Genomic DNA, 26,892 nt, shown 5'->3' with positions numbered 1-26,892 from the left:
TAAAGCTAGCAGACTTTTTTATGGGTGGCCCAAAGACACTGAAAGAGTCTTTCCAACAAACTCTTTGCTCACAAAATGACTATTTTAGAATTAAGACAAGGGATGTAATTCATATGACACATACCTCACAAGGACTGATGCTTTACTATGTCACTGCAGAAGAGGCTACATTTCCTCTTCCTGTGCCTTTTAAGAACTTCACAATTAAGACATTCCAGGGGCTAAGTGCCCGCCATTACTACACCACTACTAAGCAGCACCCGTTGAACTCCTGCCTAACACATTGCACTTAGGAGACACAGGAAAATGAAAGCAGCTGGAACCCTTGGGACGTCCTAGCCCCAAGAGAGCCTAGGCAGAACTGCAAAGCCTAGAGATGAGGGGTGGGTTGACCCGCGGCTTTCCGATCTGGCCTGGCTGCAGGCCGCTCCCGTTCTTCCCACAGCGTCACTCCATCGCAGGTGCATATTTTCTTGGGGTTCTGGAAGAGGCCAGCAGAGCGCGCAATGATTCCACAGGCCACTCTGGGAAGGCAAGGAAAAGGAAGGCGGCTTAAGTCCTTAGCTGCAGAGAGGACCACTAGACCAGGGCTCTGCATCCCATTGTTAAAACCGTTTTGCAGCTGCCTTCGCACAGCTCAAGCTCTGGAAAGACTTGGGTAGCTTTAAAAAATGGTATTAAAAAACCAGCCACACACATAAAAGAAGACCCAGCAGACTAGACACAGTCAAATACAACTCCAGAGATGCATTGCATATCGTGGTGGGTGGGGAAACTGGATCTGGCTGGCAAGAACAGGATCCTTATCTCCCCTCCCCGCCAAATTTTACAAGTCGTTGGGGACACCTACTGGATGTCAGAATGTTATCAGGTAACCTGTTTTTGCAATGCAGAAGTTTGAAGAAGCACCCGTGGGAGGCTGTGTGTGTGTGTGTGTGTGTGTGTGTGTGAGAGAGAGAGAGAGAGAGAGAGAGAGAGAGAGAGAGAGAGAGAGAGAGAAGGAGCAGTCTTATGGGTGCACCTTGCTTGACCAAAGAAGAACCGGCAGCTTTAAGCTCCCGATTGCTCCTCTGAAGCCTTCCCTTTGCCCGTGCCATGTGGGTGGTGTGGCCTACTGAAAATGGCCTCATAGACCGAATGGGGAGGCCTGGAGGTCTACATGCTGACAGTTCCTCACCCCTGCTGGAGCTGTTTAAATGGAAAACCAGTTGCGTGATCAATCACTGGCTAACCTTTTCCTCAAGGCTCTCAGGAGTCCAGGCAAGCAACACCTCCAGGTAGCAGGAAAGACTTGGGTCTGCCAAAGACCCTGTTGGTTTTCAGTGAGCCAGAGTAGGCAATGCTATGTCCGATGGACAAAGAATCTGCCCTGGTTTTAGACGGCTTAGTCAGGTGCCCCACCTTGCAGCAGTGTAGAGTTCATGTACAATTACTATGAGGAATCATGAGTTAACTGGTCATTGTACCAGTTGAGTAGACAAAGAGAATCCTTCTTACCTCTCACCCGAATTTCCAGTGACTTTTGAGAGCGGGTGGCTTCCGCGGCCCAAGTCGTCCTGCCCTGCATCTACCACCAGTGAGCGGCCGATGATGTCATGAACCTGAAATGGAGGATAGCAATGCATGTGCAACCGATCCTTGTCGCTCTAGTGACGGTGGCAGCTCCCAGCAATGCTGGCTGTGCAAGGGGCACTATCGTACTTGGTCCTAAACTGAAAACAACTCTGCTCTAAACTATTGGGTCATAACAAAACCGTTTGGCCACTGTATGAAGTGCTGTAACATGGTATGTTCCCGACCCCTCTCAATGCTCTGAGAGATGCTGCCAACAACAGAAGAAAACTGACAGCAGCGCAGCTTTCATGAGCAACACCGTAGAAAGGTCATTTTGATGGGGAAGAGTGTCACACAAAGCTTTGAGGCAGGGGGGGGGGTGTAGTGTGCATTAATGGGAGGGAAGGAGCTCAGGAAGGTCTGTTTAATACAGCACAAGATTTTCTCTGTGGAAAAGATAGTGGAGTTGATGAACAATCAAACTATAAAATATTAATTTTTCCTACACTGGAAAAAGGGACCTATTGTTTCTGAAGAAAGGGGAAGGGGAAAGGAATCAGCTGCCCTGTGTCCTATTGTTTCCATCAGTTTTTTGATCACAAGCACACTCACTGTGCTCCTTGCATCCTCTAGGAAGCCTCACCTTCAGCTGGTTGTCTTCCATCCGGAAGGAAGCCCTTCCATCATCAGCCGCCAAGATATTCCCAAGATCCCCAGCATGCTGCAAACAGAGCCCCAGGAAGCACAGTTAGATTCTGGGCAGCTCAGCCCAAAACCACTATCTTCGTTCCCTTTCTCCCTCCCTCTCCCACACGCAGCACAAACACATGTTAATCCCTTGCCTCCCTGCACACCTTTCTCCCCATCAAAACCATGCTCCCAGCCGGCCAATCGAGTAACTGTTGGAGGTGTGCAGTTTACATGGTGAGGAACCATGCATGAGCTTGGCAGGGAGGCAGAAAACAATTGTTGGTGGCAGTCAATTTGGCAGCCCAAGGGAACCCGCGAGCGCTACACCAAATTCGTCTGATTCTAAAGAGCTTTCACCAAATGTTGCCTTTCCTTGAAGAAGGCAAAAGATGCTTGCCTCTCAACCCTCACCCTCTGCCCACTTCTTGGGTTTTTTTAAAAGAAAAGCTGGACTGCTCAGAAATAAAAGTTCACGCCACTGGATCATGCCCACAAATGGATGCTTAGCCTGCCTTTAACTCCCAAAACTGGAAGTGGGTCCCAAATCAGGGCTGCAAACTTTTCATTTCATTCAGGTACTTTATTATTAATTGGTGGGGAGTAAATTTTAAATCACTACGGGCTGATTTTAATTGGAGACAATGAGAGTTCAGGACATGGTTCATTATTTATTTTTGAGGTTATTTTGGATCTGGAAAGTTACTGCAATAAGGAACGAAAGAGGGGTGCCCCTTCTAACAAATGAGCAATAGCTTGTACATTTTTTCCAATGCACTTTATCAGTATTCAATCAGTTACACACTTGATTCCCATAATTAATCAACTGAAAATTCTTTAAACTGGCTCATGGTCCTGGTTAACGATTAATTTCATTGATCAGTCACCTAGTTAAAAAAAGTCTTTACGTGACTTACGAGCAGAACAAAAATGCAGAGTTATAAAGCACAGCACTCATCAATATGAAAACAAAACCACCACGTCAACATCAGGAGGGACCTGGAGGGTTCCCACTCCTGCCTTAAGTCATTTAATACCTGGTGAAGCCACACACTCACCCTATGAACATCCTGGGGGCCCCCATGATATTCCCCATGAGGATTGAAGTGGTCTCCACAGCTGTTTCGAGAGACAAGTTTAGATACCGAGAGTCAGTGAAAGAAAGGGCTCCCTAAAGCCGAGGAGATGCCTCAGAAGGTGCCCATTAATGCCTCTCACCTGTCGCAGGAATTGGTGACATCCCCAAACTCATGCACATGCAGGCCGTGCAGCCCTGGCTCCAGACCGTCAATGGCGCCATCAATGAGGCAGCTTTGTGGGGATAGCTGCAAGAACCTCACCACACCCTGGACCAACCCTGGGCCAGACACCATTGCCACAGCGGCAGGACCGAGACTCCCTATAAAGGGAAGAGGTCGCACAAGTTTGCGGCTTGCTTCGAGGAGTTCCCTTGCACATGTCACTCTCGGAACCAAGAGACTTCCAGGGGAGTGACTGTCTCTCTGTCTACTCTCTGCTGACAGAAGTTAATTTTGTGGTGATTGATGGTAATCAGACTAAATCACAGTGGGATAAAGAGTGATCCAGGGAGTAACCTCAAATGCTCTGATCAAAGCTGTTTTCTGCTGTCTGAACTGACAGTGCGTCCAAACTCTTCATAAGAACCCTTCATGGGTATAAGTCAGGCATCCCCAAACTTCGGCCCTCCAGATGTTTTGGACTACAATTCCCATCATCCTTGACCACTGGTCCTCATAGCTAGGGATCATGGAAGTTGTAGGCCAAAACATCTGGAGGGCCGCAGTTTGGGGATGCCTGGTATAAGTTCTGCATCCTCCCTTAAACATCTTTGGGACAGGATAACCTGTAACTTAGCAAGATTTATTAGCCGGCTGATGAAAACTCACTGTTGGAAAACTTGCAAGAGCCACTTTCTGTCTTTAATAAGAGAGAGTGTCTAAGGCAGAGCAAAAAGCCCGATTTATGGTTGACAATAAAGATTAAGCAACTGAGGGAATTCATCATGTGAAAAATCTTTCTTTTTCTTCTTCTTGTGGCTGGGAAACTGAAAGTAAATCGGCCATCAATTCCTCTGTGGGAGGGAAATATTGTGGGAAAACCATGTTGCTGTGACTGTGATCCTAGGGTGGAACCTTAAGGCAGAAATTTTAAAGTTAAAGTTGGAACTTATAAAGAAACTGTGTTGTTAATGGTGCTTTTACAGATAAGCAGGGAGGGCGAGAGAATCTGCAACTCCTGCAATCAGGATGAACTCTCTAGAACAGGGGTGGGCAGCCTGTGGTCCTAGGACAGGGGTGAGAAACTTCTGACCCATGGGACACCCTTAGCTTGCTAGGGGGTCCCATTTTTGCCTGCAAGGCTGTTGTGGTTAAACTACGGCTACCTGTCAATCAGGTGACATTATCACAATGTTTGCTGGCTGCTGTCAACCCTTGTGAAAAGCCTATGGGTACTGAGCAGGGAGTTTCCCCTGCTTGACATTCCAGGACTTGAAAGTGGCACACAGAGTTGACCCCTGATGTCACAGGGCTGAACCTGCAGATGGGCAGAGGATTCAGTCCTACTAAGTTCAGCTGCATATGCCAGTTCCGGGGGGGGGGGGGGGAGCTGACACATGCAGCCCATCTGTGTAGAAAGCAGAATTGCAACCCTCCACCCATCAGATGGTGCACAGGGAGTTCAACCCCGCTTGGTCACTATCTTCCCCATCCCCACTTGTTAATTTTGGTGGTGGTGGGGAATCATGGGTGGTATCCGACTAAGTTCTACTTAGAGTGGATTGTTAAAATTAATGGCCTTAAATAATTTCCATGAATCTACTCTGACCCAGTGATCTAGCCCTAGGCCTCGGGTCAAAAGTCCTCTGCAAGTTACCCAGCAAGGGTGGCTTGTTGATCCCCCAAACAGACTGATGGGTGGAGAAAGAGAGAAGATGGCAGCCAGCAACTGACAAGTTGCCCATGAGCAAATGTCACTCTCGATTGCAGGAGCATAGCTGTCAAGTTTCCCCTTTTCTCGCAAGGAAGCCTATTCAGCATAAGGGAATTTCCCTTTTAAAAAGGGAGAACTTGACAGCTATGGGCAGGAGGGGAGGTTGACAACTCCTGCTCTAGCCACTGTTCTTCTCTGTACCAGCACATTTTCTGATAAAAATCCTTAGCCCGCCCCTCCCCCAACCCTCTGGTTAACTAAAATCGCCAATATTTATTTGGGAGGAGATAAAGAAGCCATGATGCTTGGCAACCTATTGAAAACCAGTTTTGAAGTTTGTTGTGGAGATATTCTTGGTGGGAAGCTGGAAGGAGGTGAGGCAGAATCAGCTTACCAGGCACAGCAGCCCCCATCCCTTTCAGCACAGCACTGCGTCCGGTGCTCTCCAATAGGCTTTGGACCTTCTCAGCACCAAGGCTAGTCTCTACCAGCACACTCTGTGATTCCAGCTGGACGTTAAGCACCTGGAGGCCTAGGGGAGAGGTAGGAGGTGGAAAGAGATAGGGGAGGAGAAGGTGAAGTGCAAAGACAGAAGTCACTGCCATGATGCGACTGCTGTTTTCCACACTAGTCCATTAAACTGCCCTGCTCCCTGGGGCTCTTCCTGTGACAAGCCACCACTTAAACTCAAGAGTCTCCTCCTTTATCCTTAAGACAAATCCTTCAGAATACAATCCTGACGGCATAGGACGGTGTTCCGGCCGTGGAACCAACTGCCTTGGAAGGTGGTGGACTCCCAACTTTGCTGCAGGTTTTGAAACACAATCAGGACGGCCGGTGATCAGGGATGCTGTGGTAATAAATTTCCTACACTGGCAGGAGGTTGGACTAGACGACCCCTGAGGACCCTTCCAACAGTATGATTCCTCCCACACAAACCTGCCTGTCGAGTACCATCTATCTGCTATATATTTTGGAAAGTGATTTGTCTGTCTGTCCGTCCATCTGTTCTCCATAGGTCTGGCTACCTCAAGATACCATTGCTTGTCATTCTGAAGCAAGACAGCAGACCAAAATGTCACTTTGGCGTGACTTTGTCTGGATTTTTTTGGCATAGGTTCAGTGGCCTTATGAGGTACCTTTACCCCTGCTTCTTATTCTCCTGGTGGCATCTGTATAGCCACTGTTTCTTTTTTAAATGTATAGCCATCTGTTTTAGCAATGTCGCAAGGTAGCTAACAATTAAAATAAAAAACAGCACAAATCAAGAAAATGCTACAAATACCTGCCAGGGAGAGGGGGGAGCAGTTTATCAGAGAAAAGGAAAACAAGCCCAAAAGCTCAGGAATTAGCCTGGCACCTGAAACCAGGGAGTATCTAGGTTTGATGGACCTCCCCCAGTAGATTGTTTCATTAAAAGGCCCTTCTGCAAGGGGAGGTGTGGGAAACCTTTGGCTTTCCAGATATTGCTGATCAACAGCTCCTATCAGCTCCAGCAAGCACAGCCAGAGATGATGGGAGCTGTAAGTTCAGAGATATATGGATGGCCAAAGATTCCCCACACTTATCTTGGCAGATTTAGGCAGAAGCACCTGGAGAAAGACTTTTGATGTTGTATGGTAGCTACAGACAAGATGAAGACCTAGATGGACAATTGTGCTGATACTGTAACACCTTTTTTTTTTTTAGTACTGCTGTGCTTTCTGAGGAGTGTCAATTTGAGCAGTGGGGGGAAATAAAATTGCAGTAAGCCCAAGGAACCGGGAAAATGTCCACTCCCTGTACAGGGTTTAGAGTTGTCCCTTCAGATGTTCTTCAGCTTCAACTGCCATCATCCTTGCTGGACAAGGCTGATGGTAGTTGGAGTTCAACAGCATCTGGAGGGTCATAGGATCCTGACAAATGCCACAGGCCTTCATCATCTGATCACCTGGTATTCCCTGCAGAGATGACTTAATGGCCTCAACACAATTCTGACACACCATCTGGACAGCAAACTCCATCTGTAAAAAAGCGAGAGAAGCTCATGAGTCCAAAGCTGCTTATTTAAAAAAGGAAAGAAAGAAAAATGCCATTTTACGTAGAATGCAGAATATCTCTTACTGATCTCCAGCTAGAACATGATTTCAAAATACCAGACACTATTCAAGGAAAGCAGGAGGAACAGTGTTGAACCTGGTGGGCAGGTGGTCCTCCTTAGCACATTATATTCACAGAATAAGGTTAGTACTATATTAGGGGCAGTAGTTGGAATCCTTCACCCATTCAACAGCCTTTCTGCTTCATACCCTGTCCATGGACACCATCAGCCTGCATGTTTATCATCATTATCTTTATATCCCACCTTTCCCCCAAACCGGTAATCAAGGCAACTTAAAAGATAGAAGCATGAAAAGATATTCATTAAAAAGCAATTAAACACTAACAGAATTAAAGCCATATATCTATTATTTATATGCAAGCTGTATTTCACCAGGTCAGATTATGTGTGCATCTAGTTGAGTATTGTCTCTTCTGACTGGAAATGGCTTTCCCATGGCCTCAGGCAGAGGAGGGCCTTTCCATCCCTCGCTGCGCGATCCTTCCTAACTGGAGCTACCGTTGGAGGAGGACTTTGCACGTCTGTTCTGCCGCTGAATGATCCGCCGCCCGTTTCTCCAACCATCCGATAAAAGGTAACTATTGCACCCACCCTCACGGAAGGCTTCCTGCATGTTTGCCATAACAGGCAGAAACACAGCAGGGGCAGACGCGGCGAGAAGACGGCTGGGCAAAGGAAATATTGGCCCACCCCCGGCGGGGGATTCTATCCCACCTTGCAGCTGCTGCTGCTTCCACCGCCTCCTGGAGGTGCCTCCATCACCGCCGCCGCTGCCGCCTCCTTCCTTTCCCTTCACGAGGAAATGTTGCCCGCCGGACCCGCTTGTACAAACACAAAACAGGAACCCGGAAGACGCTGACCTGCCACTCTACCTCATCTCTATGATCGGCGACATGTAAAAAGGTCAGTAAACGGAGGTGATGCCGTCACTTCCTGCTCCCTCCTCTTCGGAGTCTGCGCGCCCTTTTACCAGGGCCGGAAACAAACTCTCGCGCTCAGCGTCCCTCCGGGAAGCCGATTGGCGCCGGGTAATCCGTTGTGGCGTAACCATGACGACCACTCCATAAGCCACCCTGGGGTTGCTGTCGCTGCTGCAGCTTCCGCCAACCACCCCGCCATGAATTCGTTTGTCCCGCTTCCCCGGCGCGAGCTGTACGCCCTAGACAACACGGAAAAGGCCAACCAGCAGCTGCATGACCACTACCAGCGGATCCTCGCTCCCCTGTCCCTCTTCCCGGCCACTGTCTCCAGGTTGAGGAGCTCGATCGACAAAGGGCCCTCTGCCACCTCGTCCCTGCAGAAGCCTGTGCCTGTGCCCATCTCCCTGACCAACCTCATGCAGTTCCTAAAAGGCCGGATGGAGGTGAGGACCCAGTGGCCGCAAACGCCTAACCCGCAGCAGCTGGCCTTCCAGCAGGTCATCCTAACTGAGGTCAAGCACATATTTAAGGATGTACAACGTTCCCTGTATGACCCAGCCTTCAGTCCCCAGGAAAATAGGGAACTCTACCAGTACCTGGTGACTTACATTGGCTTGGTATGCCAACACCTTTTTCGTCGCTATCTGTCTATCATGGAGCGCCATCGTGCACTGTCTGTCTTCACGGACTGTGCCAACCTAACTCGCTTCTCTGCCCAACTCTCTCTGGAATGTTCCAGGCTCCTCAATGTAGCAGCCGTCCGCCACCGCCTAATAATGGAGACGAAGACCCTGCAACTCCGCCAGACCGAAATATCCAGGAAGCAGGTTAGCCTGGTGGGTTGGAAGTCAATGCAGATGGACACGTGCAATCTGAGTCTCAGCATCGACTACTTCATCAGGCTCATGAAACCTCACGTACCAACGATGAAACAGAAGATAGCAAAGGATATCAAGGAACTGGAGGACTTACCTTTGTTAGACATGAACAAAATAAAGCAGTTAAATCTACCAAGACCGAGCTCTAGTAGCCACTTTAGACAAATGCAGTCTGAAGTGATGACAATGCCATGCCCACACACCAGTACTTTAGGAGATCGGGCTAAACTACAGCGGGTTAAGCGTGGCATTTCCAGCAGTCTCAAGAGGAGCCAGTCGTTGCCCAATATGAGAGTTGGACAGCTCCTAGCAGATGAACTTGGAATTCGTTTATCTGTGCGCCCTCTCAGCCCTGATCTGCCTTGTCATTATGGTGAGACCACTGAAGATGATGGGCTCAAGGGAATGGCCGGGCTGGCTGAGGACCTCCGAAGGCTAGCACAGAGACCAGTCCTGAAAAGCAGCCAGCAGAAAGGAGATGAGGATGAGGATTTAGAACTCCCTCCCCTCATTAAAGCCTTGACACGGCGCAAGACTAATGAGGTTCGCCTTGAGCAACTTCAGAGAATACTTTGCTCTCTGCAACGAGAGGAGTCCTTTGAGATGTCACGGAAGAACACCATGATTGCTGCCCCAGCCACACATCCTCAGGCTGCAACAGTGAACTTTAAAGTCAACGAAAGGATGGTTGTGAAGGCAGCTGATATGCAAGTGTCAGAAAGAACCTACGTAGAAGCTGTGTCTATGGAGCTATGCCCAGTAATTTACAACCACCTCCTTGGAGAGATAGATAATGCTACAATTAAGTCTCTGGATGCAAATCTTTCCACTGGTGAAGAGGTCAGGGAGATGTACAAGGAACTAATGAATACTATCCCAAAAGACCACCTGAAACTCGACCTAGGGCCCCTGACAGAATCCCCAGCAACCAACATTCAACTGGCTGGGTGCTTTGCTTCCTCGACATTGACTAGGGGGAAAAGTGAACAGGTCATTAATAAAGACCTGAGTAACATCCTGCCACCTGGACCATTTGTCCCTGAAGAAGTGTCGGAGAGTCCAAATGCATCCTTCAAAAAACATTCAGGTAAAAAAGAACGTACCTCTTGGCTTAAATGGTGGAAAGCAACATTCAACACTGACGATTACTTGAAATACATTGGCACCAAGGACTCTGATTATTTGCCAGTGATATTTCATTTATACAGCGTTAAGGAAGATGAGGAGCAACAGCCTGTATTGGATGAGGTGCAAATAATGAAACGAGAGAAGGCAAAGAGGGCTGTGATGAAGAAAGCTGCTGAACTTCAAACCAAGAAGGAAGAATTTGAGCATGGGAAGTGGAATTCCAAAAGCCCTATGCCGCGGGGGTTGGAAACTACTGTTTTTTGCTCTGACCACACATCTGAGGATCTCAAGGTCTTTCAGAGAAGGCTGGAAAGACTGTGGACAGTTCTTCATTTCTCTGAACAGGAAAGGCTGGATATGGCAATTAAGTACAGCTCCAACCCATATTACTGGCTGCTCCCAGACATGCTCCAAGCTTGGGAGACAGCAGCACGGTCTATCCAGGACAGAGAACTCCTGCTGGCTGATTTGGAACGGTTTGAAGAAACTGCTTCGAATCCAAACCGCTTGTTCAACTTAGCCCCCCGCTCCTTCATAACAAGAATGAAGGAATCCAGAACCAGGAACTTCTTGCGCTCTGAGTTGGCCCAGTATGACTCAGATCTCTATTTCATCCTGAACAACATCAAAGATTCTTACAATGACACAGTGACCTACAAGGGACGCCCATACCTGCAGAAGATGGCATGGGACACAGTGGAGATGCTCTATTGGCTACAGCAGGAGCGACGTGCCAATACATTGAGGAGAGTAGTCCAGAAAAGGGGCCTATTTAGAAGACTTCCTCCTATCACTTAAAGACCGGTACCACTGTTTAGCTCACTGGCCAACACACCAAGATGGCAGTGGAGAAGACATCTTTTCTGCACATGCACCAAATTCATCCACATACTTTTCCAGCAGAGCCAAAGGTTGAGAAACAAGGAGGCAGACCCCAACAACCTAGATTCAGTTTGTAGTGCCATGGTCTAGTGGTGGAATAAGGCAAAGAGCGCTAGTGGGGAAAATGTGGGCATGCACCAAACGGCTAGAATACATTTAGCTCATTCCAAATTTCAGAGTTGTCAGTTTGTGAGATGTGCCTTATCTACAAATGAATCGGATCCTATGAAGAATTTAAGGTTCCCGATATCCTCAAATTAAAAATGTTTCTTGTCCTCATGATTTGAAGTGCTGCCATGATCTTTGAAGTAATCGCTTACAGACCACATTAGGCCTGCTGTGGATTTCTTCCCTATGGCTTACCTTGCCATCTTATCTGGAATTCTATTCGACCATGATTTTGCAAAGAATCACGATGTACCTGCCATGTACATTCTCTTCAATCTCCCAGGGTCTCTGGCACAGGTTGTGTCCAGCCTGTGTCAGTGCCCCTGGGGGATGGAGGAAGCGGGATGTAGCAGTTTAGTGTGTCTTCAGTGTTTTCGCTACAGTACTAAAGGTTCTACTAAACTGCAAGCATACAGAACAGGTTGCCCTTGATGGAGTTGGGGTGGAGGGGTTCTGTTCCGTCCCATATTTGAGTAATAGGGGACCTGGCTTACCCATCAATCTCACACGGCAACTGGAGGGTAGATGTAGAGCAACGGTTGTTGTTGTAGTGGAGGATAGATGTAGAGCAACAGTGGTGGTGGTGGTTTTCCTACCGGGTAGTTTTCCTACAGTAGAAACCAAGACCACAATCCTCATTCCAGAGTGGTTTTCAAGTAGTTATGTTATCATATGAAACTATTCGTACCCGTTAGTAACAAAGAGGCAGCTAAAATCCTTTGGGGGGCTGGATTTGGCAGAGCTGCCGGTTGCTGATCTCTATACTGGACATCAAACTTTCTCCCCCCTCAGTCCTCTTCAGTCTTCTCTAGCTATTGCAAATGGCTTCTAAGAGAGGTCTGGAGGTTGGTGACATGAGAGTGGGCCTTTTCTGCAGTGGCTCCCCATTTGTGGCATGCTCTCCCCAGGGAGGCTTGCCTGGCACCTTCATTATACACCTTTAGGCACCAGGCAAAAACATCTCTTCAACCGAGCCTTTGGCCAATTAACATTCTATGTACTTTTAAATGTGTATTGGGGGGTGGGGGCGGGTTGTTTTGCTTTCGTTCTTGTTTGTGTCTTTTTATGCTGTGAACTGCCCTGAGATCTTTAGATGAAGGGTGGTATACCAATTTAATAACAGATAGCTTTGTGAGGTCTGCCTGAAAAGCAGTACAACTTACTGCACCCTATTGCCCTGTAGAAATTTTGGATTACAACTTCCATCAGCCTCAGCCCCCACCAGGTGATGATGGGTGTGGTGTATAAATGCCTTACGGCTTAATTATTCAATATTGGTGGCCAGTTTTAATCCTGGTTGAATAAACGCCTGCTGATCCTTCTATCAACTACTGTATCAATTGTTGCAAATGAAGCAGGATGACAAAATCACAGGCCCAAGTTGCTGGTTAGAAGAGGAAGACTGGTTAGAAGACTGCACAGATCAATCTGTGTACCAGATAGAAGTTTATCATTGACACCCAAAAGATAGCTCCGTTGGTTACAGCATAGTGCTGATAACACCAAGGTTGCAGGTTCGATCCCCATAAGGGACAGCTGCATATTCCTGCGTTGCAGGGGGTTAGACTAGATGATCCTTAGGGTCCCTTCGAACTCTACAGTTCTAAGATTCTATGAGAAAACAGTTGAGATGCCAGCAGAATAAAACCTCTGGTAGGTGACTCAGAACGAGTGACTCAGAACAAGCAGCTGGGGAAGCACAATAGGAAAAGGTCCAGTTTGACTTCAAGGAAAGTTGCTTTCTGGGTCCAAATGTGGCTTTTAGTACAGTGGTACCTCTACTTACGAATTTAATGCGTTCCGAACACACATTTGTAAGTCGAAAAAAATTGTAAGTCGAATCCCATAGGAATGCATTGGGAGAAAAAATTCGTAAGTAGAAGCAACCCTATCTAAAAATTCGTAAGTAGAAAAAATCCTATCTAAACCGCATCCAAGATGGCGGATGGAGCTCCAATCGTAAGTAGAAGCATTCATAAGTAGAGGTACCACTGTACAAGCAAGACCAGCACTCCACCCTTTCTGCTTTGCTGTCCCTTGTTGCTTGGAGGTGCCTCTCAGAACACCTACATGTTGTAAGCTCTCTTCTAATCCATCATCAAAAGCAAGCTACATAAAGCCAACAGTCCCCCATCCTGTGCTGTATCTCAGCAAAGACTACAAACCTAGTCCTGCTTACCTGGCAGTGAGCCCCACTGTGTTTTGAGTAGATGTGGTTAGGATTGCACTGTAACCAAGCCTTAGCATGAGGTAACTGGAAAATGGGACGGTGGTGGAACATGCATGTAGAGATCACTAAATCTCACACCCTGCAGCACCTTGCGGTTGCTATTTCACATCATAGCAGGGTTTCTCTCAAGTGAACGAGTGGCAGCTGGAAAGTGGGAAGGGTGGTCCCCACAAGGAACATTTTGCAATTTTAGGCTAAAAGAAATCAACCTTCAGTTTTGCAGGGGACTGAGCTTTGTGGCTGGTTTGTAGCAGAGGGAATGTTCGCTCATCAGGTGTCTACACAGCTACACTGTCCCATTTCACTTTAAAACATATCCTAGACCTAGGGGCTTCACAACTGCTTTAAGTTATTGTTTTGTCTTTTAGTCTATAGTACAGCAGACAAAAACTCTTAGGCGTCTGTTACAAATGTTTTATTTTACTGAAGAAATTTTTGTCAAACTTCAGAGAACAAGAGTCACAGGTTAATTATCAGTATAAGAAGGACTCCACAGGAGGGAATAAACTCAGGAAAATACCAAAAAAAAAGGAAAAAAAGGAAAAAAAGAAAAAAGGAGGGGGGGGGAGTACTGATTATTCACTTGCAAAATGAAGCCACAAATAGGGAGACAGAAACTGAGCTGGGAGGGAAGGCTGTGGATTAAAGTAGGCCCCAGAAGGAAAAGAACTTGCCTCCTGTTCCACCCAGGACCACCCTAAACTTAAAATCCAGGTCTAGGCAGGAGGGTGCAATATCGGTAACTGCCAAACTCCCCGCAACACCTCCCTCCCCCACCCCACCCCCGCAAAAATCATTCGGAAAGGTGTTCTATTTTTGTTTTTAAATGGGAAGTTAGTTGTCACTAAACTTTGAAGAGACACAAGATGTCCATTAGTGAGACCATGCTAAACACAAATTGACACATCGTGAAGCCTGGCACAGTTTTGTCGCGGATGTACCACAGGAACCCGACGTCCAGCCCTCAAATAGCCTACCTGAAAAATAAAAGACACAATTCATTTGAAGGCTCAAAGGTGGATCTCTGCCTAGAGTGAACCCAGGACCACGTTGCACAGGATTCCAACACAAAGATCTTCACTTCTAAGGATGGTGCATGAGTACCTACCCAAACTTCTGAATGTCAAGAAAGCTGTATGTGAATGAGGCTGGTGGAAGGAACAGGCATCAGGGATAGAAAGAGAAAGAGAACTCAGAATTGTAACTATTCCACAAATAGCTCTGGAAAGATAATTATCAGCATATTCCTCAGCGGTTTACAAAGCATCCCACTTTGGCTGGGAGACATAATACAGGACGAGCAGTTTAAGGGAACATTGGTTCCCGCAACCCCAATTAATGTGAAATATTTGTTTTGAAAAGCAAAAGAACTATTTATAGGAAATTCTCAGTTTGCTCATTTTAGTTACCGATTTCCTGAAATGTAAGCAACTACTGTAGTTAAAATGCACATTGGGGCAACCAATGCACTTTTGGGGCAGTGCTTCATTTGTTGGCATTTGCAGTCCATCCCTGAAGCAGGACTAAGACTGCCTTCTCTCAGCTTAGACCAGTGACTGGCAGTGCCTCCCAATCTCCCAGGCATAGGTCCTTTTTTCACAACCAGGGTTCCTTTTAACAGGAGATGAAAGGTACTGAACCCGAGACCTTCTGTATGCAGAGCTCTACCAGTGAGCTGTGGTCTCTTCACTGAACAAGCTGCCTTACACCAATTCAGATTACTTCTCCATCTAGTTTTATGTTGTCTACTCCGACTGGCAGCAGCTTTCCAGAGTTACACTGAGAAAATGGGTTTCTCCAATACCTGTTACTTAATCCTCTGGGGGGAGACTGCGCCTGGGACCTTCTGCATTCAAAGCACAAGTTCTACCAGTGATCTACAGCCTATGTCAACAGTACTGGTAGTAAATCCTGGCTTGCATGTGAATTGCCCATCCATTCTGACAGATTGCCGATAAGCCTCAGGCTATCCTACTATGCACTGGGGTCATACATAACCTACAAACAGCAAATGGTGGCATTTGCTGTTATTACAGTTCAATCTAACTTTCAGATGAATGCATGCCGACTACCCGAAAAGGGAGCTGCTGTGTATTTGCGTGTGTATGTGAGCTTAATTAAAATGTTGCAGTTAGAAAAAGGGAAGGAAGAAAAAACCCTCAATGTGTGGAATTATTAGGGTGAGATTGCAAACAGAATTACAAGTGTAATAATATGCATCTGTGGTATGGTGACATTTTATAATGCTGCATATTGTCCTATCCCTCAAAGGGTATCACACAGCTGGAAGAAATACAGAAAGGAAGCAATTAAGATATCAAGGGGGTGGAGTGCTTTCATTATAATATAAGGCTTTTAGTTTTCGTTTAAGAAAGAAGACAAATGGGATGGATGGACAGAGAGAGAGAGAAGTTTATAAAATAATGAACCATATGGGGAAAAGTGGAAAGAAAATTATTTACCCTCTCTCATACAACTAGGACTCTGTGTTACCTGCCAAAAATAATTTGCAATGGGTTTAGGATAGAGAAAATCGGAGTATTCCCTCATATAATACATGATTAACTGAATAAATTTACTATCAGAAGATGGGGAGATGGCTACTGGCTTATGTGGCTTTTTAAAAGAATCAGACAAATTCATAAAGGAGGATATCTTCTCAATGGCCACCTCCATGAATTGAGCAGGACAACTCTGAATGGTGTAGACAAGGAAAGCTCAACTTCATGCCCAGCTTGGGACGTACCTAATTATCCACTGCTGTAAGGAGAAGGCTGGTCTAGGCAGGTCTTGGTCTGAATCAGCATGGCTATTCTTGTGTAAGGAGATGTTGAAACTGCACGTTTGACAAGTTGTCAACTTTGAAAATTCACAGGCCCTCTGTGAATGACCCTCCCAGCACACAGCTCAGCGATGAAGCTGGGGAATCTTCTGGATGCTTGAAGCCTTGCTGCTTATTTCAGAGCAGTGTTGTCCAAAGGCCACTGCATCTCCTGCAAGCCAGAGTGACTGCTACACCTCAGCCCCAGCCTCTATAATGCATATCAAGCTACATATGCAAGGGGGATGTTGGCAGCCTTGTGGGCAGATGGCAAAGGTGCAAGGTCAATGGCAACAGCAGGGAAAGCAACAGAAGCACTTGGGCTGGAGAGCAAGAAATTGACAGACTGGGCCAGATTTTAAGAGCAGGAGAGTGGAGCCTATTCTTCCCACGGGGAAATACCCACAGCCCAGCTATGCAGCAAAACCCTCAAGGACACCTCACCTCTCCTCCCTCTATTGCCGGGCTGGCGACACTGGTCCAAACTACACCTCCCACACCCAGCTGCATCGCTTGCTCCAGGTTGCCTCAGATATCCTAAGTGCTAGGCCTATGCTGCTGCCAGCAGCTTTGCAATCCAGAGCACAGCAGATACCAGAAGGTATCCCTCAAGACACAGCGGACCATTTCCCCAAGTCTCACCAGCCATGCTAATGTGCCATCCCCCTCCTCCAAGCGACTCAGGAAAAAAACGCTCTCACCTCCAGACTCAATACGCGGAGTATCGCAACCTGTCCGCGCCTGCATCCCGCCCGAACCGCTGGACATCGTAGAGGGATGATCGCGGAACGGGAGAAAGCTGAACACGCTCGTATCCGTACACGTCTCCGACGGTGGAAGCCGCAGCTGCCGAGCGACGCAGGGGGCTTCTATCCCGGGTGTAAAATGAGGAAGTCGCGGCCGCCGCCGCAGCAGCTACTGCTGCTGCAGTTCCCGAGGCAGGCAGCAAGGCCCTCTCGTAGGGCTCTAAGGCAGTGGAGAGGCGATTGGCCATGGCTGTGGCTTGTGAGTACTGGGCGTACTGGGAATACTGGGCCATGGTCTGCTCCGCATAAGTGTCGTATGCAGAAGCCCCATACGCCGCGGCGGACCTCGCGCGATACCGTTTATAGTAGTCCACCATTCCATAAGGGTCATCATAATACACGGGGTCCCCATAGCCCGTAGGGTAGGGGGTGCGCACCATTCCGTATTGCTCGCTATAAGTTTCGGCCAACTCGGGCACTTGCCCCGTGCGATCTACCGGGCACTCTTTAGACCAGTGACCCTCCTTCCCACACCGGTAGCAGCCACTCTTGTCTCCCATCCCGGGTGCGGTCCTGAGACGGCTGGTGGACAACTGCACGCGCATTCGTTTGCCTTGAAGAAACAGACGCAAGAAGGGCAGCTATAAAGATTTGTTAAAAACAGTTCAAAGCAAAAGCACAGCAGGTCAAGTTTGTTTGCTTGTTTATGTCACAACAACCAGCTGGCCCAGCCTGCACAGCTAACAGTACAAGAGGCAAAACAAAAAGTGTTTCTGGGACCAGTTGTCCCTGGCTGCAGGGAAAATGGAATCCTGCACTTTCTAACTTGGAATAGCCCACCAATTTACCTGAGGAGCAGAGCACACAGCAGCAGAAGAGTTGTTCCAGCCTGCTTATGAATGTGAACTATTTCATTCAATCCTCAAACATGGTTCTGGCTACAATAACACAAAAATATTTTGGCAGGCCTGCAGAATGCTATGGTAAAGCTGGAATGAGCCAGCAGACCCAGGAGTCTTGGGTTCAAAAACTTTGCAGCTAGCTTACTGTATGGCTGAATCGGGAAACATACAATATCCCAGTATGTGGTCCTGAACACTCCAGAAAAAACTGTTGCTGTTATTTTGTTTTAAAATAACATTTGTGACCCTTATGAGGGGATGAAATGCTTACAGGGGCCCAGCAATGTATGTGAAAGGTTCTGAAAGGATATGGGGAAAGTTCCAACTCTGGTTTCACACTGAATTAATCCTTACATTCTTGATCCACTCTTCCTAGTCTCTCCATTTTCCAAAGGGCACAGCACTTCCCTGACCCTGACGCCAATAAAGCATGCATATAATGAATCAAACGTAATCCATTCATTCTGCTCAGAGGGATCTTGCAGGATAAGGCTTCCTGAGCTTTCAAGACATGCAGTTAATTGAGATCCCTGACTATGGCCCTGTCTCTATTCCTGGCCTATCACAGACAGACAGACCTTTTCATGCCCAGAGAAACTACTAGCACAGCAACTACATGGAAGCCAGAGAGGTTGCAGGGCATCAGGGAGGAGGACACTGACCCCTTACAGATGTCATAAAAGAAGACCACCCATTTCCTCAAGCCAGACCAGAACCAGACATGCATCACAAATGAAAGATTTACATTTGGCACACAGCCAAACATAGCACGCCTTAGTTCTTACAAGGCCAGCCAAGTCTTTTTCTTTCTGCTGCCACCTGCCTTAGAATCATAGAACTGAAAGGGGCCACAAGGGCCACCTAGTCCAATCCTCCACAATACAGGAATCCTTCAGCCTTGTGGTCTTAACATGCACAGTGGCTGATAGCATCCACCCAGCAATGCAGGGCAGGTGTTGCTCACCAAACTAGCCTAGTCCACCTTTTAATTGAGGACAGCTGTTTACAGTCCGTGCCCTCATATTTCAGCAGTGAAAAGGTTTAATGATCAACCCAGCTGATTTCTGCCACATGCATACAAACTGCTACTAACAATGGCTATCTGATACCTGTAGCGGCAGTCTGAATACCAGTCACGAGGAAGCATGAGTGGAAAAGGGCTCACTCAGGTTCCACCTGAGGGCTTCCGAGAGGCATCTGGATGGTCACTACGGGAAACAGGGTGTTGGTCTGACACAGCAGGGCTATTCTTATGTATGAAGCCCCCTACAAACTTGCCCCAGGATCACTGCTCCTTTTCAGCTCTCCTTTATTCCAACACCCCCCTGGGAACAGGGGAAACTCAATAAGCCCCCCCCCCCCATCTTGTTAAGATAGTGGAGAGGAAGGGAACCTTCTTGCCCCTGAGGTTTTCATGCACAGTTCAGCAGCTGCTTTTGCTCCTAGACAACAACCCCTGGATAAAACCAACCTCCTGATGGAAAGAGGCCAGGACATCCTAAGAGTAGTGTTTGAAATTTCCCAGGTGCCTTTTGCAACTGGCGTAGGTCCAACTGCGACCACATGGCGATCTCTGGATGCTGGCCCCCTCCAGCTATCTTAAGCAGGTAAGCAGAAGAGCTTATTCATTGCATTTGTATCCCACCTTTTCCTCCAAGGTGCACATGGTTCACCCCCCTCCTCAGTTAATCCCTACAACAACCCTTTGAGGTAGGCTAAGAGCCTGTGACAGGCCCAAGGTTACCCAGTGAGCTTCATGACTGTGTGGAGATTTCAACCCTGATCTCCCAGGTCCTAGTCCGACACTCTAGCCAATACACCACACTGACTTCCTAGAGTGGGGCAGCTATATAAATTAAGTAGGTAAATAAATATGGGAAAAGCAAAATGTCACTCAGAAAAGGATCTGAAATATTTTCCTTGAAGCCAGAATTTGTTCTATTCTCGATTGTTTTATTTGATGTTGTAATGCAGGCATCCCCAAACTTCGGCCCTCCAGATGTTTTGGACTACAATTCCCATCATCCCTGACCACTGGTCCTGTTAGCTAGGGATCATGGGAGTTGTAGGCCAAAACATCTGGAGGGCCGCAGTTTGGGGATGCCTGTTGTAATGTGTTGTAAACTGCTTTGAATGTTTTTCTTTAAAATATAAAGTGGTGTAGAAATGAAATGAGTAACAACAATAAAAATTCCACTGGGGGTGGGGGGGGGAGGGAACGGCGCCTAGACATTCTGTTGTGGCGACCGTTACCTAGGTTTAAGGTGCCATTTGGTTATTAGCTTATTTATCTTAGTTTCTAACTCTGCCTGGGAGTACATGTGGCTCAGCTTCCAAAGTTCTCCTTCTTGCCCACTTTTGTCCAATGGATCAGGTTCCACAACTTGGTTACTGGGAAACAGTTTCTATGTTCCTGATCTCACCTTGTGAGCATGCTCCACTGCATGTCAACCCACAACTCCAAATAAGAAGTAGATGGGATCCTGTGCCTTTAAAAGCTGCATGAACAGGACAGGCACTGCTCACCAGACCCCCCACTTTTAACTGAGTAACACCACTGAAGAAGGAACTTCAGCAAAGCTTCTCTCATCTTTGCATGATCAGCTGTGTTTGCAAAAATCCCTTCTTGTTCAGGCAATTTCTGCCTTTTTTTGCTGCTACTTACATTATCTCCTGGAATTCATCAACAATCACTGTTACTAGCCTGGCACTGTTCAGTGAGTATGAGTTTAGCACCTTGACACAGAGTGGCTTAATACTGCCAGATTGGGAGATGAAACAAGCAAGCACACAATGGGCATTGGTCTGCAACTCCTAAGATGCTAAAGCGACAGACTGCAAAGGTGGAGGCTTGCCTTATCTGTATGGATGCTTAATAGGTAATAAATATTATGGCTTATTTCAGCATATGTTTATCCCTGTCTTAACTCTATACAGGCTTCCCTGCCATGAACACAGCTCAGCCAAACTATTTCAAATGAACCAGGCCTCTGCTCACATGACTTACAATCCTACCAATTCCTTTCCTTGATCACTCCCTAGAGACATCTAACTTTATATACAGAGTTACATCTTACCTACCAGCATGATACAGCTAGATTCTAACCACTTTCCAGACAAGCTAAAAGGAAAATGAAAAAACTGTGCATTTTAATCGTACATTTTGGTGGTGGTGGTTGTTTTGGAAGAAAGAGCATTTTAATATATTATCATGCAATTCTCACCTGGAAGGTATCAACCTCAGCAAAAATTGGGGTGGATGGTTATTCTGGATTTCTTCCCCCACCCAAAAAAAAGCTCCAGATTGGAGAAATTTGTTAACACATTTTTGCAAACACTGTGCTGAAAAGTTTTGGTAACCAACTAAAGTACTACTCAGATGTTCAACATTCTCAAAATTAGGTATATATCCCTCTCCAAACCCCAAATAAGTGGAAGTAAAAAAAGAAATAAATTACTAGAACAGAAACAATAGAAATGGATCTTGGCTGCCTGTAGCCACCCGCCCCTAGCCATCAGATTTGCTATGTTGTCCTGGATCTAACAATGACATTCTAACTGCTCGGCAGGAAGCTGTTAGCAACAGAATGTTGATAAACACTGCAGCTTCTAAGAGAGAAGTAAAAGGTCATGCAGGCCTTGGGAAGGAGAAGCAGTTTGCTGTCAGCAATAAAGGGAAGGGGGGGCGGGAATCAGTTAAGAAGGCCTGGAAGTAGAAAATACAGGAAGTGCAAAAGTAAATTGGCTGAAGGAATGGGAACAGAGCAGTCAGTGGGCTGGGAAGCATGGTGATTGATGGCTAGATAGCAGAGGTAGGAAGCGGAAAGAAGAGAGGCAGTTCTTGTTTTTAAAAAGGATCTACTTGCTGAAAGGAAAGTGACAGGTAGGTAAGGAAGCTGGGTGGGGAGGAAGGGTAGGATTGTGCCCTAGATTGCACAAGGTCAAAAGGCTGATTAGGTGGTGGGTAGGCTCCATAGATTTGAGCCGATCTTCAGTCATCAGTGCTGCATGCTTATAGCAATTCAATCAATAACCAACTAACTAAAAATTTAAATACACACTGAACATCCACAAACACCACATGACTAGTAGGGCTAACAAGAAGCAGAGACCTAGGAACTCTGAAAGACCTGGGGGCTTTTTCATTGCTGTTCTGAACTGGGTGTAAGAGAAATGTAAAGTCATTTTCACAGTTTGCGTGCAAAGTTAGAAAGCTTTTTTTGGGGTGGGAGGTTACTTTGAAAGTTTTTCTTCTAATATGCTGGCTGTTCGGCTAAAATCTATTTTTAAGGCATCTTTCTGGGATTTCATTAAATTTACTGGTTGAAAATATGTATTTGAAATTGTTCTGGCTCTATGAGTGGTACATACAAATTTGGATGCAAATGCATTGAGGAGGCCTTCCTTTTCAGAAAGCAGTGAGCTTTTGTTCATTAAATTTCTCACACAGAAAATAAAGTACCCACTTTCAAATCCTCAAACAAGGCCTTTTGCCAAGAATGTGCATGTATTTAACTTGAATCTATTTAAGAAAATCATTGGTTAGAAGCCAGACCAATCAAATATTAAAATCTAGCCAGCGGACAGCCCTCCTAGCTGCTGAACATGGCTGGAGTAGTTTGGAACTCTTGTCAGCCCCCGTGGGAGAGGCGAACCTGTACATGGGTCTTTTTGCTTCCTGTTCCTAGCCCACCCGGCTCCCCCTTTCCCACCTTGGAATTCTGTGTTGTCAAGGCCCCTGATGGCCTCCACGGCATCCTCTGCTCTCTCCATGTGCACAAACGCATAATCCTTAACAATGTCGCATTCAAGCACCGGCCCATACTCCTCAAACTTGGTTCGCAGCTCCAGGTTGGTGCATCCGGTGCTGATGTTGCCTACATGCAGTTTGGTGGAAGCCTTGCTCTTGTTCTTACTGGCCTCCACGTTGATGCACACCCCGTGCAGCTTGTAATGGTGCAGGTTGCGGATGGCATCCTCGGCTGCCGTCTTGTCCTCAATGTGCACAAAGCCGTAGTTCTTTATGATGTCACATTCCAGAACCCGTCCGTACTGCTCAAAAAGGGAGCGGATCTCCTGCTCCGTGGCCTCCCGAGGAAGATTGCCAATAAAAAGTTTCACCATGGTGGCTAATGCTGAGTGTGGGGGACAAGAAAGAGGCTGCATTTCAATGAATGAAGACAAACAGTTTTAAGACGCTTATGCAAAGAAAGAAAATCAAACTGGGATTTACTAGTCAAATTCCTCACATCAAGATCAAGAGTGAATTTCACAAGCCCCCTTCAAGTGCTATCTTCCAAGTGATCATAATCTTGATGAGAAGGCCCTCACTACTATTGCTCTACCCCCATGGGGGGGGGGGGAGAGAGAGAATCTGTACAGAGAAGCAGACTCTAGGTAAGTAGCCTTCCCATGGTTTGCAACCCGGTGTGATCAGGGCTCTAAGTCACAGGTACTTCAAGCAGACTCTCCTCTTCACAAGTTCTTCTCTTATGTGTGTGGATGGCAGTGCACAGACACAACCCCCTCTTTCTCCATGCAGCAGATATTAGGCTTATGTACTTGCTTCCCTGAGCTCCTTTGGAAGGAAGAATATAAATTTTTATAGTAATAATAACTGAAGGATCTAAACCTGGATTTCCTATATCCAAAGCAAGTGATCTATTCTATTTACCACAAACTGATTTTCTAGGAATATTCACTTATTCAACAGATTTATATTCACCTCTTAAGCATTCAGATATTCAAAGCAGCTCACAATAATGTCTTAATTATGTTTAGAGTCTCTGTAAAAGCAGGCCTCTGCATACAAATCCAAAGGTGCATTCCACCCACACACTGCAACATTTATTTATACAGTCATACCTTGGATCCCAAAAGCCCTGGAACTTGAACATTTTGGTTCCCAAATGCCGCAAAACCTGGAAGTTATTGTTCCAGTTTGCAAACATTCTTTTGGAACCCAAATGTGCGATGGGGCTTCCACGGCTTCTGATTGGCTGCAGAAGCTTCCTGCAGCAAATCAGAAGCCGCAATTTGGTTTTCAAACGTTTTGGAAGTCAAACAGACTTCCAGAATGGATTCCATTCGACTTCCAAGGTATTACCGTATATCATAAGTGTTGCCATTCCCACTCTCTTTTTTCAGGCCCTTTATCTGTGACTTTAACAGCAGCTTGGCATAGAAAAATTTAGAAAGCGACTATTTTCCATTCACTTCACACAAGAAAAGCTTCCCCTACAGAATTTCTGGGCAACAGATTGTTGCTATAGCAGAAGATCAGAACATCTTTTGTGCGGTACATCCCTCTGGAATTACCTTCCACAAAGCAGCGTCTCTCCTAACCTTTGGGGATTAAGGCTGGGTTTATTATTCAATTTCTGCTGTTGAATTGGAGCTCCTTGTGTTGGTGCTGCTTTGTGGATTTGTGCCACACCCTCTTGAAGTGCACAGCTCTCTACCTTCAAATAAATCCCTTTTCAAAAAACCAGTCTCTCCTCAGGGCCTTTGGATTACCAACTCATCCCACATCCCCCAGCTTCACATAGATGTTGAGCAGCATGGCAGACAGGATGGACTCCCTACAAAGCTGAACAGCGCAATTACTATGGGGTCAAGCAGGAATCTCAAAAGGCTATTCTCTGAATCTGGTACCCAGAGTAGATGAACTACCACTGCACAACACTGTCTCCAATTTCCAATTTACAAAAACGGCCCAGTAGGACACCAGGGCTAAGTATATCAAAAGCTGTTAAGTGACAATCAACAGAGTCACACACACTCCCATCCCTCTCCTAATACAAATAATCGGTAAGGGCAACCAAAGCTGTCTCTGTGCCCAAACCAGGCTGTTGACTGAAATAGGCCATGATAACCTGCTTCTTCCAAGCACACCTGAAGTTGAACAGTTATCGTCTTCTCAATTGCCTTGCTCCCAAAAGTGGGTATATTTAACCCATTGCTCCTGCCACAGTCCCCATCAGAAGCAGACCCCCTCTACTCCATTTATTACCATGAGAGGAATGTAATACATAATGTTTAATCCCAAGCATAAAAGTAGCAAGCATCCATTGTACTCTGTCACAAAATCCCATTGAAATTAAATTGGATTTCACTCAGATGGTGCAAAAGCACAATACTTCAGTTTAGCAAGCACCTTTACATAGCTCGCTTTCAAATAAGGTAAGCTAAACAGTATACTGTAGTACAGGGGTCAGCAACCTTTTTCAGCCGTGGGCCAGTCCACTGTCCTTCAGACCATGTGGTGGGCCGGACTATATTGTGGAAAAAAAATATGAACTAATTCCTATGCCCCACAAATAACCGAGAGCTGCATTTTAAATAAAAGCACACATTCTACTCATGTAAAAACACCAGGCAGGCCCCACAAATAACCCAGAGATGCATTTTAAATAAAAGGACACATTCTACTCATGTAAAAACATGCTGATTCCCAGACCGTCCACAGGCCGGATTGAGAAGGCTATTGGGCCGCATCCGGCCCACGGGCCTTAGGTTGCCTACCCCTGCTGTAGTAGAAAGCAAATAAAATATTTTTGTCACACAGTGATTTAATTGCTTTTCTCTTCCCCCCACAACTTCACCACACTAGCTGAAGTGTCGTAAGTAAAATGAGAAGGGGGTGATTTCAGCCCCCAAATCTATTTATTGTTTGCATAGATTCATACTCTGCCTTGTTCATTTAATTGAAAGATAGGGTATAGATTTTAATAATAAACTTCTTGAGACACAGTCCTCCTGCCCTCTCTCTTTACACTTAAGACTTTGTAAATTTGCGTGTACACAGTGAAACTGATGCAAAGATAATAATAAACTGCAAGAACAATAATGCTAACAAAACCATTATTTTGTAAGCCACCTGAAGAACTTCTTACAGCTCACGAGAGTGCCCTCTCAGCGATGCCCCCAAGAACAGAAAATTCCTCCACAGAGGTACAACAGGCACCATGCCTTTACAGTTTCCATCCGTTGCGACACACCTCTATATCCTGGTCTTTCGAGTAATGCACTGTGTGGAATTATTTTGGCGGGGTTATGGATGATAGAGCTGTTTTACTGTATCATGTTATCGTGGGATGCTGCAATCCCACCCTGGGACTGCCTGGCAAGGGGTAGGCTAGAAACACAACAGCAACAACAATAGCGCACGTAACATAATACTTTCTTCATTATTTGCTAGAAAAGAACGCTAACACTGGAATATGCTTATTGTTAGGAGTATAAACACAATGTACTAACAATATATAAGCATGTTGTGGATAATACTAAGATCTTATTAAGTTTACATTACAGTAGTGAATCTAACGACACGTCAACAACATCAATTAGGATAAAACTGAAAGGGTTCATATTGACCACATACTGCTTTTTTAAAATAACTGCTAGGATTGTATGTTATCGTACTTCGCTGTTTTAGTATAAGCCACCCGGAGAAGTTGGTTATCGGATGGCATATAATTAAAAAATGCTAGATATTAAAGTATCAATATATAACAGATGAATAAGGCGAGTAAGAATCAATTAATGTCAATAACTTTACAATTATTACCAATTATATTATCAGTATTATTTAAATCCACAAAACCTTGCACCTCGTTACCTTGCCTCAGCAGCAGCAGCAACGGCAGCCCACAAAATGGCGGCAGAGACAACGGAAAAGCTTCTCACCCGCCCTCCGAACCCCCTAACCCGCGCTCCGCTGTACCCTAATTGGTCCCACGAGGAGCCGCCGAGCGTGGTGAGTGGGCCTGGGCGAGAGTCTATCAAGGCAGTCTAGCCAATGAGAGCCCTCTTTGAAAAGGCAGCCGTGGGGGTTGGATCCCAGCATCCGACGACGACGACGAGAAGGAGCGGGGGGAGGAATTCTCGCCCCCTGGCGCACCCACACCCAGCTTTCTCCTCT

General features: G+C 46.3%; 3 protein-coding genes across 8 annotated transcripts; 1 reads left to right on the top strand and 2 right to left on the bottom strand.

Moving 5' to 3' along the window:
- Positions 1 to 8,304, bottom strand: CCS (copper chaperone for superoxide dismutase). 2 transcript variants are annotated; one of them, XM_035099458.2, is made up of 8 exons: positions 8,009 to 8,304; positions 7,124 to 7,196; positions 5,588 to 5,725; positions 3,460 to 3,640; positions 3,300 to 3,360; positions 2,198 to 2,275; positions 1,498 to 1,601; positions 1 to 524 (listed from the first exon to the last, which is right to left on the bottom strand). In XM_035099458.2, exons 1-8 carry the CDS (start codon positions 8,051 to 8,053, stop codon positions 371 to 373), a joined length of 834 nt encoding a protein of 277 aa, XP_034955349.2. In that variant the 5' UTR covers positions 8,054 to 8,304; the 3' UTR covers positions 1 to 370. The 2 variants fall into 2 exon arrangements, with proteins under 2 accessions (XP_034955349.2, XP_034955350.2); XM_035099459.2 differs by lacking the exon at positions 8,009 to 8,304 and adding an exon at positions 7,886 to 7,989.
- LOC118076594 (RNA-binding protein 4B) lies at positions 5,661 to 26,821 on the bottom strand. 5 transcript variants are annotated; one of them, XM_060269965.1, is made up of 4 exons: positions 26,590 to 26,814; positions 22,682 to 23,104; positions 7,124 to 7,196; positions 5,661 to 5,725 (listed from the first exon to the last, which is right to left on the bottom strand). In XM_060269965.1, the coding sequence occupies exons 2-3, from the start codon at positions 23,091 to 23,093 to the stop codon at positions 7,156 to 7,158; spliced, it is 453 nt and encodes a 150-aa protein (XP_060125948.1). In that variant the 5' UTR covers positions 23,094 to 23,104; positions 26,590 to 26,814; the 3' UTR covers positions 5,661 to 5,725; positions 7,124 to 7,155. The 5 variants fall into 5 exon arrangements, with proteins under 5 accessions (XP_060125948.1, XP_034955347.1, XP_060125946.1 ...); XM_035099456.2 differs by lacking the exons at positions 5,661 to 5,725; positions 7,124 to 7,196 and adding exons at positions 13,901 to 14,477; positions 17,023 to 17,680 and having other exon boundaries at positions 26,590 to 26,819; XM_060269963.1 differs by lacking the exons at positions 5,661 to 5,725; positions 7,124 to 7,196 and adding an exon at positions 13,901 to 17,680 and having other exon boundaries at positions 26,590 to 26,821.
- CCDC87 (coiled-coil domain containing 87) lies at positions 8,258 to 11,381 on the top strand. The gene has a single exon (XM_035099450.2). It carries the CDS (start codon positions 8,412 to 8,414, stop codon positions 11,016 to 11,018), a length of 2,607 nt encoding a protein of 868 aa, XP_034955341.1. The 5' UTR covers positions 8,258 to 8,411; the 3' UTR covers positions 11,019 to 11,381.
- Positions 26,822 to 26,892: the final 71 nt, after the last annotated feature.

The sequence above is a fragment of the Zootoca vivipara genome, chromosome 17 (assembly GCF_963506605.1).
Source record: "Zootoca vivipara chromosome 17, rZooViv1.1, whole genome shotgun sequence".
NCBI classification, from domain to species: Eukaryota; Metazoa; Chordata; class Lepidosauria; order Squamata; family Lacertidae; genus Zootoca; species Zootoca vivipara.
Note: the sequence above shows the minus strand (reverse complement) of the source record. Positions and strands in the feature narration are given on the sequence as shown.